We start from the raw sequence: 22157 nt of genomic DNA on the forward strand, positions 1-22157 counted from the left end.
AGGAGGTCCTTTTTGACAGTAATAAACTAAAGAAACAGCTTTCTAGAGCCCAGACCACGAAATTAATAGCAATTCTTAATTTAAAAAGAATTAAAGACAATGCAAAGGTGACTTTCTTTAAGACTATATAATTTGTTGAAACTGTACAACTGTATTTATATTATATGATTTACATCATAAATTGATTTTACTTAGAAAACTATTGTCAACCAACAGATAATGGATAGTTACTTCGTCCTAGTATCGGACTCCATAGCAATGAACATTGACAACCTCATCAGGGGGTCGAACCCATGACTTTCAGGTTTGAGGCAAACTTTTGAACTTCCGAACACTGGATGATCATTCAATAGTTGACATATATAACTTCAATCGTTTCACTATATCACGTAACCATCTTTCAATGTTATTGGTAGATAATTGTCATACAGACAATATGGTTAAACTTCACGGGTCATAACTTCTTACTAGAACTCAGTGCTTTTAATCCAATTTAACTTATATGATAATGTGTTAGGATGTAGAGTTGTATTGCTTGATAAGTTGCTTAAATATATCCTATGTCAAAATAAGATCATATAACCACCTAATATCTATTATTTTCAAATATGTAATCAGAAGGAAAACTCACATCAAGATAAATAACTTTTAAGACTATGATTATCAAAGAATCTGCAATAGTGCAATCTATATATGGATTCCAACAGGGGTGTTTACGTGCTATTCATGTCTTAAGCTAAAGTTAATAATTTGATATTTAGACAGGTTAAATATGAGATCAATAATAACATATCACTATTCAATACAAGACAAGAACTTATTCATTTCAAAGGGCTGTAAAGTGGCACAAGTTGGCATACATACACACATACATACAGTGAGATCATCCACATATTTCACAAAAGTGTTCTCTATAGAAGATGGCAGATCATCTAGAAAAAAGAAAAATGAAAAGAACAGAACACAATCATGATCTATGAATCAATCAATTACATTTGATTGAGATCATGAATCGATTGATGTTAGACCACCGTTGGAAACCTGGGAGCACTGGACGGCCGTTTTGTCTTATTGTGAGACTCCTTAGCAGTGCGTATTCACGATCACGCTCGTGGGACTCGAACCCAGGGCCTTCAGTCTCGCGCGCGAACGCTTAACCTACTGGGTCGCTGAGCCGGTATTCATTGGTGTTTGTCTGACATCAACCAATCCCGCGAGCGGGATAGTGGATGCGCACTGTTAAGGAGTCCCACAATAAGACAAAACGGCTGTCCAGTGCTTCCAGGTTTTCAACGGTGGTCTAACATCAATCGATTCATGATCTCAATCAAAAACTTAATAATCTCCACAACCCCTATACTGAGAATTACGTTTGATTGAATTTTACCTTTATGTTATGAATCCTAATAATTACCTCATAACTAGTTACATCTTGTTTATTAGGGTAATAATATTAATTAAACATTCAAATCATTTAAGTTCAAGTTTCATTTTATTTTTCAATGGGTAAAATGGAATGAAATTTGGAGTGTTTTAACATTAATTAAGGAAACAAGGTTACTGGATCAAGATGTCTGCAGTAATAATAATAATAATATTGATCAACTAACCGAAGATTTAATTATTTTGTATCTACATAGATGGCTATGTGTGCAGATGATGTGCCTGTGCAGCCTTCACTGTGCACATCTATCTATCTATCTACCTATCTATCTATCAAGTTATATGTAGCCAAGTTTCTTCTATTTGGTTAAATTCATGATACATGTATATGATATGGTGTGATTCATCTAAACAGAAAAAGAAAGAAACAACACAGATTACATGTAGTAATATGCTGTTTATTATCAAGTGGTTATAAGGATGGGTTAATTAGTTTAATAAAAATAATGAAAATTTTCCGGTATTATTCAAGATCATTAAACACATTGAATAGTGATGATAATAGTACTTACTTACTTAGTTATGCCTGTTAACCCTCATCGAGGAGCACTCACCATCGAACTCTTTCGTCGATAATTCTTTCCACTTGTTTCAAGTTGATATTTATCCTTTTCATGTCTGATTCCAATTCTCCACGTTGTGTGTGCATTCTTCCACATTCGTCTTTTCCATTTCCCTTCACCATTCCAAATAGTAAGCGCTTGCCTCATGATGCAGTTTGGTGATTTCTGTAATGTATACCCTCTCCAGCAAATCCATAGTCTCTTCCTAATTTCCTCGTCATCTGGAAGCTCGTTTGTTACCTCCCACGGTAGGATGTTGCTGATTGCTTCTCGTCAAGAACGGACATTGAGTATCTCTCATAGACAACTGTTTATAAATACTTGTACCTTCTTGATGATTGTTGTATTAGTTCTCCAAGTTTCAGCTCCATACAGTAGAACTGACTGTATTGATGTTCACATTGAAGATTGTGACTTTGATATTGGTTAAAAAGACAGTTTTCTTTGAGTTGCATGTGTTGTTTGTTCAACTGTAGGAATCCGGTCCTTGCTTTGCCAATCCCCTCTTTTACGTCTGCATCCGACCCTCCTTGTTCATCGATGATGCAGCTGATCACTAAATCCGTGAAAGATTCCACATCTTCCAGAGCTTCTCCATCAAGTGTGATTGAGTTGGTGTTCTCCATGTTGTATTTGAGGGTTTTGGTTTTCCCGTTGTGTATGTTGAGGCCTACTGATGCAGATACTGCTGCTACACTGGCTGTCTTTATCCGCATTTGTTCGTCTGTACGGGACAGGAGGGCTAGGTCATCTGCGAAGTCCAAATCGTCTAATTGATTCTGAGCTGTACATTGTATTCCGTGTTTTCTTTCAGATGCCGAGGTCTTCGTAATCCATTCGACGACCAGAAGAAAGAGTAAGGGGGAGGGTAAACACCCTTGTCTGATACCAGATACCAGAAAACAAAACAGCTGGTCAGCAATATATCAGTCATTTTTTAGATGATAAATATACTCAATTCCATACAAAGTATCTGACACAAAATAAACATGATTAAAATGTATTCAAAACATAAATGATTATTCGATTCTGGTTTTAAAAGTGACTTAGATACCAATAAATTTAAGTCCTTATAATTATTCTCATTCATTGACTATTATATCACTGTGTATATATCTCAGTTCTACTGAGAAGTCAGTTATATTCTGTCTCTGGCTGAGTCAATTTATATATTCGTTGAATATAAATAGTTTACATAAGTTTCTGTTCAACAATCGAGAATAATAAGTTGTTAATCTGAATCTAGTATCTGATAATCTCGTTTAGTTCATTATCAATTACACTATCTACATTCTATTTGTAAAATAAATCTTTTCTTTCCAAGCATACTTTATAACTTCAAAAAAACATTGTACTAGAGATAATGTCCAATAAGATGTAAATAGTCCAATTTCACACTAATTATAGTCACTTATAGGTCAACAATACAACGTTTTTCTAGTTCCTAATGATGATCTAATTATATTAGTTAAACTAAAATGTAGTCAACAGTCTGAAGAAATTGACACCATGGTATAATCAACCAGATATTTTGTATCATAGTATATTAAGTAAATTGGTGAATTTGGATTTCCATATCACAAACTGATTTTGTTCAAATGATCTTTGAAACCAGGTTACAAAGGTCAGTTATTTCTTCCTGGTATTATATGATGTGTCGAGCTTAGGATATACAGGACTCATGATGAGAACTTAACTTTCAGATCACTGGATTACAATATAACGGTTCATATTTTTAACTCCAATCTATCTGCGATATTGTACATTCACCATATAGTGTGAAGCAGTGACCAATGGAGTTTAACCATATACATGAGATAAATGTCAACAGTGTTAGTGTACTATGGTCACTAAATATTCCAAATTCGTTGAAGTCAAAACTATGTCATTAGATACCTGAACAATGGTTCAAAGGCCAGACATTCGCTAAAAGGCCTGAATTTCCTACGTTTGATCCCTGATGTGGTCATGGATGTGAGCTAATGAGAAGGTCAACACTAGGACTTAAAAGCTGTTTATTTATTCTAGGTTTTCAATTAGATATTATGTAGTTAAATGCAGTCGTTTGGACTCATAAATCTATGATCTCGTGTACGTTCAGTAGTTGTTAGCAAACTTGTCTATAATTCTGATCAAACTGATGTTCAAAACCAAGTATCTATCAACTGATTTATAACGAAATTTATTTATGGTACGTTTCGAGTATCGAATTTCATATATTTGTTAATATTTTAAATGATATAATGCTTTGTTTGTGCTTTTATAAAGATCTTATACAACTTAAGTGAAGTTTTCATCATAATCATACATATATTATAGAAATCATCAAACTGAATAGTGAAGGGAAACAGAAATGAGTAAGACCAAAAAAACACACTACATCGAGAATTGTAAGCAGACATGAAAAAGGATGAATAACAACTAGAAAGAATTAGAAAAGATTGTTCAGGATAAAGTTGGATAACAGTGGCCCATACTCCTCCACGTAGAGTAACAAGTGTAAGTATGTAAATTTCATCATAATCTCAAAGAAACAAAAAGTGAACAATTGTTTTGTCTTAGAGAATAATCAAGAAACTAAACTGTCAGTTACCACAAAATACCATTTATAACTTATAATTGATAATAATACCCATAGAGATTACTGAGTTTCACTCAATTTATAGTATAGCACAATTTTTTCCAATTATTATCTTAGTTGGATAATGGAAAGCAGTGGAATCCAGAATGCGCATTTCGTCCTATTTGAGACTCGTCAGCTGGATGTACCTGTATCTCAGAGTTGATGTTCACTTTGGGACTCGAACCCAGTACCATTCGCTTCAAACGCCATCGCATTATTCACTCAGCTACTGCATCCTGATAGCCACCATCATTGCTTACAAATAGCTTGTGAATTAAGGTAATATCGAGGCATACGCACAGTGTGCACATATGCCAATAACAGACTGATCATTTGCAGTCTTAAACCTCGATGGGAACATACAAGCCAAACAATACCAAGTAAACTTAATTACATTTTCTTTCATATTTTGTTCATTATTCAGATAGATAGATATATTTTTTTGTTCTTATTTGTCATCGACCAGTAGTCATAACAAAATACTTTGGCTCTCATGTTTGTTTTTCCTATCTTTATTGATTTCATTATAAAATGATTGGAAACATTTTACACAGTGCATATGAAGGTAACTACAAAAACAACTGTTTGCACATATTATGTATATACGCTATATTCATATATCGGTATAAATGTGCTTCCTCAACACACACACACCCACACACACACTCGCACTATTTTCTTCCCATCATTTCTCTATCTATCTCACTTTTTTTTCATGCACATGTACATAGTATTTAAAATGTTCATATTGATTTTCTTTCCCTACATGTTTTATCAGACAAAACAATCAGTGTTAGTCAACCTAGTAACATATTTGTATATAGGATACAAAATCTCATATATGCATATACATAAAGAAGGCATCCATGTCGATTTCTACAAGTCTCTTTATGATGAAAGCATACATATACGTACACACACACATACATACATACATAGACATTTGTGCCGGTTGTAATACCCTAACTATAACACTAATTACACTAACAATAACAAACTAATCATAATAGTGACGACGACGATGACTACAATGACTATACTGATAGAAGTTACGGATTGCATAAATAAACAGTAAAGATTGGTTCTAAATTATGCATCATATTAAATACGAAAAAAATAAAAAAATGCAAAAAAATAAAAATAAATAAATAAATGCCTCATTCCAAGAAAGCACCAATATTAAACTTCAATTCATTTTCACCTAGTTACTAAGTCATAATAATAATCATGTATCTAACTTAACTCTTGTTTCTATGCCTTTCAATAAAATCGCGCGAAAATTTTTTAAAATTGAATTTAAACCTTTTAACTAATTCAAAATGATCAATTATCCATATTGGCAATATTTAATAAAATTTGGATTTATTTTTATGATCATATTGAATAATGATATAATTATTACATGTCAACAATCAATCCATAATGATTATGATCCAAATTATCAAATAAATCATGAATTCAATGAATATGATATATTAACATCGAATTTAATAAATATACAAAAGAAACCATATAATTTAACATTATTCAATATACAAGATTCAATACCAATATCAGCTATATCATTAGCTATTGTATTTGATTCAACCGGTTCTATGGGTAATGATTTAAAACAAGTGAAAATTGGTTCAAGACGTATATTACAAAGACATTTACAACGTGGTGAATCAAATTATATAAAAGATTTTGTTTTAGTTAAAGTACATGATCCAGGTAAGTTAGAATATATATAATTTTAATTTAATGTCTATTATAAATTGTTAATAATTAATGCCTTCAAATATCCTGGTATGGTTAAGGGTAGAGAGAGAGAGGGAGTCTAGTATCCCTTTTGAAATGTTCTCATATGGCCATGTATATATAGCCATTGCTTCAGAAGTATAGTTTACGAAATTGAGAGTATGAAAAGCTAATGTCCGATGCTTTAACCGGATTGGTCGGTATAAAGAATCCATCTAGGGGAGATGGAAAACTTTAGGAAACAAGGATAAAAATGACTACAATGAGATTTCATCTCCTGACGTTACTCTACTACCTTATAGATCAAATCTTTAGGTCGAAAGCTCCGGATATGATCCTTTAAGAAAACGACCTGCTTCAGTCTGAATAATTACAAAACACAATTGGATTCAACTTATTTCTATCCTATCATTATTCATACAACTAGATTATAACTGATCATTCATAAAAGTCAAACTCATCTGACCAAAATAAAATTTATACCACTATTGTTTAGATACAACTGACTTCAATTCCTAGTACGGGACTCCTTAGCAGTGCGCATCCACGATCCCGCACCCCGCGAGATTCGAACCCATTATTATTATTATTATTACTATTATTATTATTATTATTATTGTCTCCTCTTGCCCCCCTCATTTCCAGTCTAGTTGACCTTTTATTTTTAATATCCACTGACATTTGAATAACTTGAATAAAAAGTCTCAACAATCAATGTATTTACATGTTGATTCTTTAGTATTCACTTAAATTAACTGAACTGAAACGAACATCTACTTGACTATTGTGGTTTCCATTGAGACTTGAATTAAGTGTATTCATCACTTGAACTAAGCAAGATATTAAAGCTAACGTTCTGTTTTTCTACTTCTGGGTATTATGCAAAATAGAATAACAATGATTATTTAAAAGAAAAAGTCTATTACTCAGTAATATACAATGAGTTGAATAAAAATAAAATGATAATAATGAGAGTAAGTTTGTAACCATATTACTATATTAGGTATTAGCTTTCACAAACACTTGATAATTAAAGAGGGATTTTTGTGGATATTATACTAATTTTAATAGTTGAATTCATAAGTCAATTGAAGCTAGACTACCATGAAAAACCTGAAAGCACTGAACAAACGTTTTGTCCTAGTGTTTTATGTTTAGTCAATTAGAATGTTGGATTGTATCACCTTAATATACTGAAATATTAATAGTATTTAGAGATTTACTACAAATAGAACATTATTATACCATATAAATGTTTCGTAAGCAAACATGGATGGTGGCTAACAATGGAATACAGGACTCGCGTTCTGTTCTATTTGGAACTCGTTGGTTGGATGTACATGCATCACGCTGGGATTCGAATTCAGTACCGTTCGCTTTAAACACCATTGCTTTATTCACTGAGTCCAAATATCCACTAGCTTGTGCAATGGGGGAAGTTTAGATTTATTTTCTATCGGTTGTTTGAATCTTCCCATTAATGTTTGAGACTACAATCCGTACAGAATGAACATATGCTAATAAGAGATTGATCAACACAAAATGAATATAAATGCTTTATTTTCACATTTACTATGAGTCAGCAGAATTCTAATTTTTCCCTGGAAAACTATTTGATAAGTAGTGCAAATATTTCCAAACTACTTCATCTTTCAATAGTTGAAATCATGAGTCAATTAAAGCTAGACCACAATAGAAAACCTGAAAGCACTAGACAGCCGTTTCTTCCTATTGCGAGACTCCTCAGCAGTGAGAATTCACGACCCCGCCCCGCGGGAGTGGAACCCAGGACCTATCAGCCTCGCGCGCGAGCACCTAACCACTAAACCACTGAGCCGGTCGTCATCCAACGGTACTAATATCTAACTTCAACTAATCCACGAAACTGAGCGACACATTCAACATTGTCATAACCATTTCATATAATGTACTATATGGGAAAATCAGATTTATTTATTGTTTTCACTTAAGGTTTTCGTTTAATCATGTCACTGAGGTCTAGTTTTTAAATCATTGATTACATCTTTTTTTCTGTAATATAGAGACAATAAAATAGAGGAATTACAAATATGAATTGATAACATAGAAAAATAGAGAGTGTTGAATGAAGGTTTATAATTTGATAGTTGAATCTTGACTTCATTATATTTGTTACCAAAAATTTAATACAGTAATGATTATAAATAGTTCAGTTTTAAAAAAGAAAACATTTCTCATACAAAGTACTAATCTACTTATAAGCTACTTATTATTAAACAATAACTGGAATTTTTAGTGAGTTCAATCCGTGTTGGGTGGAGACAGTTATGCACTTCAGACCACCATCAGAAGGGTTGTGCGAAATCATGGATCGACTGAAGTTAGACATTAACACCGTTAGATGTTGAGTTACTGATTTACAGGTTAAGCGTCTGGTCGTAAGAGAGAAGGTCGTGGCTTCTAGTCCCACATGTGGTATTGTGAATGAACACTGCCAATGAGCCCCATATTGGGACGAAACGACTGTCCAGTGTTGCAGGGTTTTCAGTGATAGTCTAACTTAGATTTACTCATGGATTTAACTGCTAGAATTGTAGAAGTTAATTAACTAACAAAACTCCATCAATATCATCTATCTAAGCTACAAATCTTCTCTACCATCTCAAAAAGGAGGTGATTCTTTGGGAATTCAGTATGTATATCTTTTTGTACTTTAACTAAGCACTTGTGTTATAATGTTTTTATATTGTCCTAATTGACAGCTATTTAACTCCGTAACTGTTGCTGCATCTCTTACCAGTCATAAATAACAGTAAATAAATCATAGAGCGTTTACTCAGTTTGTATCTTTTTTGGTATTCTGATTGATACTTTAAGGAATCGATATTGCATGGGTTACCGATTGTTTTGGGATATACAGTTAGTAATGTTAAGGGATTAATATTTAGTGAGTGTAAGTAGGAAAAAATCATAACATTGTTAGTGTAATGTAGCCAAAATTCAACATACTTATCTAGTCATTCAATTCAATGTTTTGAATAATTATAAAAAAGATTTCGATGGGATTATGAAATTAGAAGTGATCAGGTGGTATGATAAGGATCCTGTTAAATAAATTATAATTTAATAGTTGAATTCATGAGCTAGATTACCATGAAAAACCTGAAAGCACTGGATGGCTGTTTCGTCCTCAACAGTGCGCATCCACGATCCCACTCGCGGGATTCGAACCCAGGACCTATCGGTCTCATGCACTGCTGAGGATTCTCATACTAAGATGAAACAGCTGTCCAGTGCTTCTAGGTTTTCCATGGTGGTCTAGCTTCAATTGACTCATGATCTCAACCGTTGTAATTACTACAATCTCCACAAAACCCCATCTGATACTGATGCACATATGCTCACTAGTGACTGGCTTCAAGAGGTATATCCTGGAGTTCTAGTGAGAAGCAGTGACCAGTGGAGTTCAACCGGGTCTGTTGTGAGATAGTAACTCACTGATGACAATGGTGGATTTGTCGCTCAGTTTCGTGGATTAGTTGAGGCTAGACATTAACACTGTTGAATGGCGGCCGGCTCAGTGGTCTAGGTGGTTAAGCGCCTGGCGCGAGACTGATAGGTCTTGGGTTCGAGTCCCACGGGGCGGGATCGTGGGTGTACACTGCTGATGAGTCCCACGCTAGGAGAAAACAGTCTTTGAGTGCTTCCGGGTTTTCATGGTGGTCTAGCTTTAATTCACTCATGAATTCAATTATTAAATTACTAAAATCTTCACAATACCCCTTTCTGATAAATTATAATTTGTTGGTTATAACTAATTTGCTTAAATTCATTTTGTGAATAATATACTGAATTTTCCCACGAACAAAATAGTGACTAAAAATCATAATAATAATACCGAATATCAAGGAATTTTCATGTAGCCTACAAGAACTCAATTGCAGTTTGATTAGTTAATAATCAACCTCTTTGAATAATAACACTAGATTAGATGGTTTTCAATTTCATGGGTAAGTTTTCATGAGTATCAGCTATTTTAAGACTGTAGATGCATCTTTTGTAATAAATCAAATTAAGAGTTTTGTCGATTGATCTATCTGAAGTTTGTGCTGATGATGTCGTTCAGAAGGACGATGAAAGCTTCACGACCAAACCATCCAGCTCAGAGAACAAAACTGCACCAAACTAATCTAAAGAACATTTGAATGCTTTAATGTAATCAAAAATCAATAATGAAAACTGAATAGATTAATTTACTACTGATTATGTTATGTACATTTCATCTCACTTTAGTTTTCATTAGGTGATTGACGATGAGACTATACTTTATGGATGACCATTAAGCGACGCTAGACTGACCTCTTGAGAATGTCCACCTAATAACCAGTACCAAATGAGAGTTATAAAATTGTATGAGGAATTAGAATTGTAAATTACAATTGATGATTAAAGTTAAGAGTTAGATTTAGGGGTTTCATCATGAACTCACATCATCTATAATGTCAAAACTCTATTTAACCAAATGGGTGAGTGAATTTCGCGTCAAAATCCGAGTTATGTTACCTTATCACATGATTGGTTCATCCATAAATTATAGTCTCGCCGTGATTGACAACTACATGTAGTCTGTTTATCTTATAGAAATACTATGAAACATAAACTTATTTATATAATTGTTTACTTTAAATTATTTAGCCGCTAGGTAATAGTCACTAGGTAATCATTCTGTGGTGTGGGTTACTTATATCTACACAGGTAGTATATAACAGTGGTCAGGCATAGAATGTATTTCAGTAGAAGGTCGATGAGAAAAAAAAACGGGAACAGAATGCAATCGGTATGGAAATGCATGAACAATGAAATCTGAGACAATGGACTGATATTTGCAAAGGAACAGTCAAATGTGACATAATGGATTGATATTTTGCAAATTACCGATTTAATGTATGGTTCTCAGATTTTAGTCAGATGCTCTGTAATTTTGTGTCCAATGAGTTCAAGTATCCCCACTGGTGTTCTGTTTACTAAAATTCCTTTTTAATATACAGTTAGTTCTTTGTATTGTGTGTAAACCTCTACCACATTATTGTAAATAAACTGACTCATTTTACTTATACATAATTTAATAATTCATTGAACCAGTATAAACTATTGTATACATTATAAGCAGAGATGGATGATATTAAGAAGTGGAATACAGGATCCACTTTTTGTCTTGTTTAAGACTTGTTAGCTGGATTTATTTACATCTCAGAATTGATGTTCACTTTGGGATAGTGGAAAAGATTTGTAGCTCAGGTGAATGATTTTACTGGAATCTTTTTTTCCTCTGAGTTGGATGGTTTTTTTCATGGAGTTCTCATCGTTCTTCTGAACGATATACTAATGATATCATTCAGAAGAATGATGAAAGTTCCACAACAAAACTATCCAAATCAGAATACAAAACTTCATCAAAATCATTGATTTCAAAACACCATCACATCATCTACTTAGTTACTAAGTTCAAATAACAGAGCACTGTTTTCTACCTAAGCTATATATATATAAATCAAAGTCATCTAATATGTTCTTTGTTGATGACTAATAAGTAGTATTATTCCTTGAACTCCTTGATATTATCTAACATAACATAAATCAATGATATGTACTATTTACCAGTCATTAGAATAAACTAGTTTTGTTTCCTTATGTAAAGTATCTTTTTTCCCCCTTTATTTTCAAACTGAAATTAATTGTCAATAATAAGAAAGGAAAATTGGTAATCATTTAAACTAAGTATGACTATTCAATAATCAATAAGAAACAAAACAAACCTGAGATTTGTATATAACATCAATTTTGTTTTAAACAATTATTGTCATAGTAACACAGTTGTATATAATATATGTGAATCATAATTTCAGGTCATAGGTCAATAGTAAAAACAGTTGGTTAGAAACTGTATTATAGGTCAATATTACTTACTTACCACTTTTACTCCAAATGAAGCATAAGCCGCTGAACAGAATTCTTTAACGCACTCTCGCCTGGGAATTTCTTTCTGGTTATATCCGACTGTTGTTCATTTTTCTCATGTCTGCCAACATTTCTTGGCGTTATGTGTTCTTTGGTATTCCTCTCCTCCTGTTGCCTTGAGGATTCCATGTGAGCGCTTGACTTGTGACGCAGCTCGCTGATTTCTTCAATGTGTGTCCTATCCACTTCCAACGCTTCTTCCTGATCTCTTCCTCCACTGACATTTGGCTTGTTCTCTCCTATAGTAGGCTGATTGCTGATACTGTCTGATGAACGGATGCTAAGTATTTTGCGCAGACAACTGTTAATAAACACTTGTATCTTCTAGATGATGGCCTTCGTAGTTCTCCAAGTTTCCGCCCCAGTAGACAGTAGAACTGACTTGACATTTGTATCGAAAATGTTGAACTTGTTGTTGGTTGACATACAGTTGTTTTGAGTTCCAGATGTTCTTCAGTTGTAAATATACTGCTCTTGCTTTACCGATGCGCACCTTCACATCTGTGTCAGATCCACCGTGTTCATCAATAATACTGCTCAGATATGTAAATGTGTTTACATCTTCCAGATCTTCTGCGTCAAGTGTGATTTGATTGTTGCATGCTGTGCTGTATTGGGGAATCTTGCTTTTCCTTCTGTGTATGTTGAGACCTACTGTTGCTGAGGCCGCTGCTACACTGTTCGTCTTTTCCTGCATTTGTTGCTGCGTGTGTGGTAGAAGCGCCAGATCATCTGCGAAGTCTAGATCATCCAACTGCATCCTACCAGTCTATTGTATCACATGCTTCCCCTCAGATGTTGACGTCTTCATGATCCAGTCGATCACCAGGAGAAGGAGAAAGAGTGAGAGTAAGCAACCTTGCCTAACATCAGTCTTTACTTCGAACGAGTCTGTCAGCTGTTCTCTATGCACGATTTTTCATTTCAATCCATCAAATGAATTCCGCATGATGTTGAGTGTCTTCTCAGGCACGCCGTAGTGTCGAAGAAGCCTCCATACTGTTGTCCTGTCCATGCTATCAAATGCTTTTTCGTACTCATTGAAGTTGATGTAGAGTGATGAATTACATTGAACTGATTGTTCCACAATGATCCATAATGTTGCGATTCAGTCTGTACACGATCGATCCTTACGGAATTCAGCGTGCTGATCTCGAAGTTGGGCGTCTACGGAGTGCTTCATTCTGTCTAACAATACCCTGTTGAAGACTTTTCCTGGTATTGAGAGGAGAGTGATGTAGTTATCACAGTTGCTGAGATCGCCTTTCTTTGGTTTCTTGATCAGGTGTCTACAGATCAATATCAGGTTAATAAATACTGATCTGGTTCTATCGATCAGGTTGTCATATAATCATTAACCTAAATGACTTGATATTAGTGTAATTTGTTTGATTTTATGCGGTTTTACTCATTCAGCACAAAGTATACAAATGATCAATTAATGTAAACATATCGATTCTAAACACATCTCAAATAGTTAAGTAGTAAAGTCACTAACGATGACAACATCTAACATCAAATTAGAGTTGATTAGAGAAAGAAATTATTAGAAAAGTACTGTAATTCTAAAGGATATTGTTTTGAAATAGCAAATAGATGTATTAACATAACTTGTGATCAAAAAAAGGAATATTGAGATCATAGAGATAAAAGACCTTTATGAATAGTTGATACTTCAACCATCTTGTATTGACTCGAGTCCGGGATAATTCCTTATTTCTCGTTTATCAATCACCTTGGTAACCAACATTATAAGAAGTGCTAACTACAAGTTATCAGCGGATAGAATAGATAAAAAAGTGACAAACACATTGAGCGAATTGGAGCAGAGAAGTGGATCTATCGTCAAGTCAAATCGAAGCAAAGCAAGGCAAGGCAATTAATAAGATTCAAGCATGCATTGAAGGATAATGGTTCACCAAGCAATATTTAAGAGATTAACATTTAAGGTAGAGTGAGGAATATGTGAGACTATAATTTATGGATGAACCAATCAGGTATAAGATAACATAAATCGGATTTTGACGCGAAATTCACTCATCCATTTGATTAAATAGAGTTTTGACATTATTGATGATGCGAGTTCATGATGAAAACCCTAAATCTAATTCTTGACCTTAATCATCAATTGTAAATTACAATTCTAATTCCTCATACAATTTTATAACTCTCATTTGGTACTGGTTATTAGATGGACATTCTCTAGCGTCACTTTAGCGTCGCTCAACGATCGTCCATAAATTATAGTCTCATCACTAGTAGCTTTTCCTATTCACACTATGTCTAATTGATTATTATCATCATCATCATTTTGTTTTGTTTGTCTATTTTTATAACTGGATTATTAGCTTTTTTGTTAGCTGAATAGGTGAATCAGACTAACCTATAAACTGATAGACTGTTAAAAACATATTTTAGCCATAATTTTACGATAACGAAGAAATAGACTGTCGAAATCATGAATTTGTCACTAAAACCTGCAATTAATCATCATTATATATATGGCTCTTTATTTTTCGAAGATTTGTAATCAATTTCTTGAATCTTACATCAAACTGTTTTTACAATCAAGATTAATGTACTTCAGTGAAAACGTCCTGAAAGATCTATAGAATTACATCAAAAGAGAAAATCATCGAGTCATTTATGACCCAGTGATTAATTTATTAATAGGATTAATAATGGATTACGTTTTCTAAAATGTTTTGCTGTCATAAATTCGAAGAATATTAAAGACATAATATAAGATGGTGGTTGAAGGCAGTCAACAAGAAATCCTGGACCTAGGTTTCATGCTACATGACACTCGTCAGCAAGGTGTACTTGGAATCTTGAGGGAACTGGTGCTCCATGACAGATTCGATCCCGTGTCACCCAGCTTCACAGTCAGAGATGTTATCACTGAGCTATCCGGGCCATGAATGACCTCATGTAGGACTGATATGTATTTACAATTGATTGATCACTGGGTGGTGGGTGAGAAATTTCATGTATATCAGGTCCTTCTTATTGCAGATCGAATTTTATTTTGTTCTAATACAAGATTACTCAGTTGTGTATATCCAACACTTCACAAACAACCTTCAGATATTGCTATGAATGTCTATGAATGTCACTAGACCAGTGTTAAGTAGTTTGTGAGGATTGTCAAACAATGAAATTAGTTTTGATTATATGGAGATATCAATTCGAATACTATTAAAACGAACTGAAGAGTTATCTTTACCTAGTTTTGAGCTAAGAATCCAGTGAGAATTTCAAAGTCCTGTTTAAAGAAAGGGATTGATTAACTTTAAATATATCTGGATTGAAGCAAATATCACTACTGGCAGTTTATAATTTGAAAATGTGGACTCAGGTTTCTGAAAGTGATAGTATTAGGCTCAAGGATTATGTATAGCTTTGTAGGTGTACAGCTTTGATAAATTCACGAAATATATCCAGTTGTTACTGGTAATTAGTAACTGTATATTCGAAATCATGAAATCATCTTAGACAATCTTTGAAAACCAGAGACGGTTGGACAGGGATTTCCTCTCGTCACTAGGACCTCCCCATCGAGGATCGAATACAAAACTTTCAGGTCCGGCAGATAATGTTTAGTCTTCAAACCACTGTAAAATTCAACATTCTCCAAAAATCTCTCACGTTATTAACCAGTAATTCTTCAACGGATTTTAACGTGTGGTTATGAGATGATAGAGAAGATTTGTAGCTCAAGAGCTTTCATCAAAGCTCCACGACCAAACCATCCAGCTCACAGAACAAAACTCCATCAACAGCATGTGTTTATAATTAACTAGATATCATGTTTGACTTTAGATACCTAAAATAAAGTCAAATACAGGCAAAAAGTTGATGGATAAACAGTAAATTTACTGTTATTATGTAGAAAGCTGTATCATAGTGGGTAGAGTTTTTTTTCACCTGGTATAATGAATACATGTAACTGTACAAAACATAGCTAATTAGTAACCATGAATCTTCACTTTGTCTAAAAAGTTTTACAATATTAACAAGACTAATGATCTAATGAAAATTTCTAAATAGCAAATTAGCAATTTTAATCAGGTAACTATGTTACCATTCCTATTGATATTCTAGATACTAGGTAGTTGGATGTAAACAGTAAGATATATGTTTTGTTGGAATTCAAATTCATCATGATGTATCAATGATCTTGGGAGAAATGTTGCTAATCATAGGATTTGAATATCCTTTAGTAAGCTACACATTCTGCGACACTACTGCTAAGCTATTCAGAGTGTAACTGACCTCTCATAGAATCGAGATTTTTACGTTGGTTAATCGTTTAGTGGTAGCCAATTTCAAGTGATCGAGTCTAAGAATGAAAAGTCTTTTGACACGGGTTCAAATCGCCTGGGGAACATCAGTTCCCTCAAGACTGCAGGTACGCTTTAAATAACGAGCACCAACTGACACGAAATGTAGGTTCAGAGTTTACTGTCCACTGATTCCAATAATGTATCTTCATGACATAGCGCACCCAATGTAGAGTCAGTTTGAATAGTGGCTTTATTGCAACATGATCGTTAGAAACTGAACAGTATTAAGTACTAGACAAGTATGACAATGTTTGATCCACTTATCTATAATAAAACCAATGAATTTGTAAAATTCAACCGGATAGAAAAAAATTCTGGAGTTTCGTTATCCTGAACGAAGACACTACTTGAAATGATAAACATAATGGATTGTGCTAGTTTACTTTAAAATGGTTACAAAAACAAATCACATTACACTATCTATGATAAGAACCTACTTGTTTTGCAGTTACATAAGCAATTTAATAATGTTTTTTAATCAAAGCTAAGTGGTGGCTAACAGCGGAATTCAGGACTCATGCATTGTCCTATTTGAGACTTGTCAAATGAATTTACTTAGATCTTAATGTTGGTATTCACTGTAAGACTCAAACCTAGTGTTTCCACTTCAAACACTATCCACCAAGCTACAGAATTCAGATAGCAAATATGTGGTGATACGGAGATGAATTTCATCTTACAAATAAAATAAAACGGATCTAAAAGTTTGTTATTTCGATGCAATAACATTGTCCGATTTAAATAAGCCTTATTAATGTACATCTTATTCTAACCTTTATGAAGATATTAACTGTACAGCCATATGATGAATTAATTGAAAACGAAATTAAATCTTTTAATTGATATATTACTTACTTAATTACTTACTTACGTCTGTTACTCTTAATGGAGCATAAGCCCCCGAACAACACTCTCCAACACACTCTGTCCTGGCCCTTCCTTTCCAGGTTTGTCCAATTTTTGTTCATTCTTCTCCTGTCTGTCTCCGTTTCTCGACGTAATGTGTTCATTGGTCTTCTTCTTTTCCGTTGGCATTGAGGATTCCATGTGAGGGCTTGTCTTGTGACTAAGCCGGATGCTTTCTTCAATGTGTGTCCTATCCACTTAATATCTTCCTCCATTGGGATCTGGTTTGTTCTCTCCATTGATATATTAAGGAATTATTTATTAATGATTATTAAGTAAATTACCATTTTACCATGTAAATAGACGTAAATATAATTGTATCTAATCCTAATTATCCTTCATTTTTGCATAACTGTCGAAGTAGAAGATTTGTAAGGATTGTTCAATGGTAATGATAGATCCTGGTTAAAGTTAAAAATATAAACTACTGGATTTCAACTCAGTAATCTAAACATACCATCCTTACCATGGTATCAAAAATTGTTGACCTCAAGCATTAAATATGATTGTGAATAAGCACTGCTAGAAAATTCTCGAACCACAATATGAAAACTGTTTCACTTCAGTATGGATCTCTTTGACAGCTTGGATCTACAACTGTTTAAGGAAATATGATAATCTAGTCTTTCTAGATTTTCAATGATTATCTAACTTAAATCTAACAACCTCTACAATTCCTATACTCATATACGATGAGTATTATTTAGTGCCCCCTAGTTTCCATGATGGAGCAGAAACTTGGAGGACTACTACAACAATCATCATGAAAGTATCAGTATTTATAAACAGTTGTCCATGCGAGATACTCAACATCCATTGGCCGGATACCATCAGCAACAGCCTTCTGTGGGAGAGAACAAACAACCTTCCAGATGAAGAGGAAATTAGGAAAAGACGATGAAAATGGATAGGACATACATTACTCAAATCATCAAACTACATCATGAGACAAGCCCTAATTTGGAATCCTGAATGGAAGCGGAAAAGAGGAAGGTCGAAGAACACATTACGTCGGGAAATAGAAGCAGTTATGAAAAGGATGAATAACAAGTGGAAAGAGGTGGAAAGGACTGCCCAGTATAGGGTTGGATGGAGAATGCTGGTGATCGGCCTATGTTCCTTCACGAGGAGTAACAGGCGTAAGTAAGTGAGTAAGTAAGTTCTCATGATTCCCCCAATCTAAATCATTTAGTGACTTCATAAATATTTCTCAAGTTTAAATAGAGCAAGAACAAACATTGATGCAGAATAGTATGAATTCATATTATTTCGAGGTTTCTCGTCAGCTGCTTACAAACCAAAATTCTATCACAATTTTGGTTTGTAAGCAGCTGACGAGAAACCTCGAAATAATATGAATTCATACTATTCTGCATCAATGTTTGTTCTTGCTCTATTTAAATTCATAAAGGGAACGAATTGCATGAAATTTCTCAAGTTATCTTTATCATTGATTTATTTAATGTTTCATTTTCTCTTCTTCATGTATTCATATTAATTTTAATTTTAGATGTTGGACCAGCTAAAGTGACAACATCCACTAAAACATTTTATGAATATTTAGATAATGTTTATACTCAAGGTGGTGGTGATTGTCCAGAAATGACAATAACTGGCATTGAATTAGCATTGGAAGCATCTAGACCGAATTCATTAATTTATGTTTTTACAGATAGTAGCGCTAAAGATTATAATCGTACAGAGAAAGTACTCAATTTAATACAACAAAAACAAAGTCAAGTAAGTTGATCAATTTATTAAGTGAGATTATAATTTATGAACGAATTAATCAAATTTAGGGTAACAAATCTTGAATTTCGGCCAGAAATTCACTCATCCATTTAGATAAATAGAATTATGGCATTATAGATCAAGTCAATTTGTGATGAGAACCCTGAATATGATTCTTAACCCTGACCAACAACTGTAAATCATAGTCCTTATTCACGCAGGTTTATAAACTTGTAAGTGGACATTCTCAAGGTCAATTCAGCGTCGCTCGAAGGTCGTCCATAAATTATAGTCTCATTATTTATTGTTACCGAGATTATTTTAAGATTTTTATTTTATTCTAATTTGTTTATTTAGACACATAAATACTGGTACAGAGGGGGCACCAGATACATATGCACCACACAAATCACATCTGATTTGTGCGAGGGCTGTGATGCTGACCGGGTATCAAACTGAAGCAGGTGGTTTTCTTAGGGGGCCACACCTTCAGCGTTCGACCTAAAGGTCTGATCCACAATGCAGCGGAGCATCATGAGGAGATGCAGTCCCATAGTAGTCGGTGACCAACAACTGGTTCATACTCCATTTGTTCCCGCAGGATACTGGACCCCATGTGCACCATTGGCTTGGAATCAGGGCTGTCCAATTCCCTTCGGTGAACCCTCCGTGTCTACCAACCCGGTTAAAGCGCCGGATATTCGCTTTGCGTCCTCTCAGTTCCATAAACAACACTCACGCCACGAGAAGGCAGTGAGTGAAAGTCGGTAAAAGTGTAATATGTAGTACTATATCAAACCCACATGGGCTACTTTAGCTTCTGAACAGATCATTTAAGTTGTTCACTTCGAGTCGTACTTTGACCTCAAAAATTATTGCTCTATAACCTCGAGTGTTTTATTTGAGAGTATGTGTGTATCGATTATCCTATTCATCACATGTCTTTAGCCTATTTTTGTCTAGTTATAAATATTGAGTCAAAATTTATTAGAATGAATTAGTATGTTCACCTCCGCTTCCGCTCTCTCGCTTCTCATTCTCAATGTCAGTCTTAATAAACGAGTGTTCGAAATAAATTTGGTCAGCCCAACCCGTATTTGGGATCTTGTTAATACCATCGCACAAACGGGCTTACCCTAGTGTAATATACGAAGTTAAGTTGATGATCTATCATCACGGCGTATACATAGAACGGAGTCAGATCAACGAGCCACTAAAAAAGTGTACTTTAGGGACGAGCCAATCAGAATCAAGAATGAGGCTTTCAAGTTTTTTTATGTTATGCATAGCAAGCAGTAGAAATACCTTTGTATAGTGCTCAAAATGTTTAAAATGATAGTGAAAAGTTATTCTTCACAACCATAAAGTAAAAAAAACAACATATTGTTAAACGTATCAAATACCTAATTCTATCTCTAAAGATAGTATGCAACAGGCAAATCGAAACTAACCCTAAATCCTAACCCTTAGTTCCGAAACAAACTTAAACTTGGTAGAACTACATTTTATGAGAGAACTAAACAGATAACACCGTTTGATCTTAACTTAAAATACCTAACCCCGAACTAGGAACACTTTAGGGGCTTTTAAAAATCTGCAGTTAGAGTAAACTATGGACTCATTATTGATTAAAAATTTGTTTACACTATGTAGAATCATAGTTTTATTTCTCATCAACTACGTATTGATGAGAACTGTTTTCTGACTGGCTAGAAACTAGCCGGAAATTCGTCGTTGTTTTTTGATGCTCGTCCCTATACTATAGTATACTATAGTGTAGACGAGATATCCATCTATCAACCAAAGGACGTGTTTACTGCGCAGCAGTTCGTTCCGTCCTACTTTATGGCAGTGAAACATGGCTGGTAAGAGCAGAGGATATTCGTAGGTTACTAGTATTTGATCATAGGTGTCATCGAAACATTGCTCGTATAACCTGGGACCATCGAGTAAGTAACGCGCTTGTTAGGAAACGGGTACTAGGTAAGGATGGCAAAGCAATTGATGAAGTAGTAAAACTTCATCAGTTGAGACGGTTGGGACATGTGTTACGTATCTCCAACCACCGACTGCCTCGACATGCAGTGCTCAATGGTGTAGGAATAGGTTGGAAGAAAGCTAGGGGCGGCCAGACCAAAACATGGCACAAGTCCATGAAGTCACTGACAAGTGGACTGAGTCATGTTGGTAGGTGTAGACTACCTGGTTGGGGACCGCGAGATGATAGCAACCGGTGGTAAGAGACCTCGAATGACGTGGCTCAAAATCATTTGCAATGGCGCAAGTGCATACACTCTTTGTGTTCTCCCAAATTCTAATCTCCTGAATTCGTCATGTCCCTTTCCTTTTTCTCTTTCCAAATTTGTTTCACTGGATTATACTCTTTCAATAACATCTCCAAACCCTGATCTTTCCGATTACTGCTTATACTTTTACTACCTCTACCGCAATGGGATTTTAATCGACAATTGTATCTGTGTACTTATGTGGTATGGCAACTCGAACTGATGTACGTACGTACGTACGATGTTCTACGTTGTTACTGACTGACTGATAGTATACTATTATGTGGTCTAAAGGTTTGTTTTTATAATTTTATTTAATTTGAGCCTTAAAATCTATGTTACATTCATGGTATACCTTGAAAATGTAATATATATGTTATAGGTTACATCATAAAATGATTTTAATTCGACAAACACTGAAAATCAGGAATACTCAAGACAGTTATCTCGTTTTATTATGGAACTGGTGATCGAAATGCACACATGATTTCACCATTTACCAAAGCCAATACGTTTAAGTCTT

At 34.3% G+C, this 22157-nt stretch overlaps 1 protein-coding gene across 1 annotated transcript in view; it reads left to right on the plus strand.

Moving 5' to 3' along the window:
* The first annotated feature begins 6139 nt into the window (after positions 1 to 6139).
* MS3_00004447 (uncharacterized protein) overlaps positions 6140 to 22157 on the plus strand; it is a 176635-nt gene continuing 160617 nt past the window's right edge. The window contains exons 1-2 of the mRNA XM_051212367.1: positions 6140 to 6342; positions 19129 to 19358. Of these exons, the coding sequence (XP_051072546.1) occupies positions 19221 to 19358 (138 nt within the window). The 5' untranslated portion in view covers positions 6140 to 6342; positions 19129 to 19220. The remainder of the gene's footprint in view (positions 6343 to 19128; positions 19359 to 22157) is intronic.

The sequence above is a fragment of the Schistosoma haematobium genome, chromosome ZW (assembly GCF_000699445.3).
Source record: "Schistosoma haematobium chromosome ZW, whole genome shotgun sequence".
In the NCBI taxonomy this organism is placed as follows: Eukaryota; Metazoa; Platyhelminthes; class Trematoda; order Strigeidida; family Schistosomatidae; genus Schistosoma; species Schistosoma haematobium.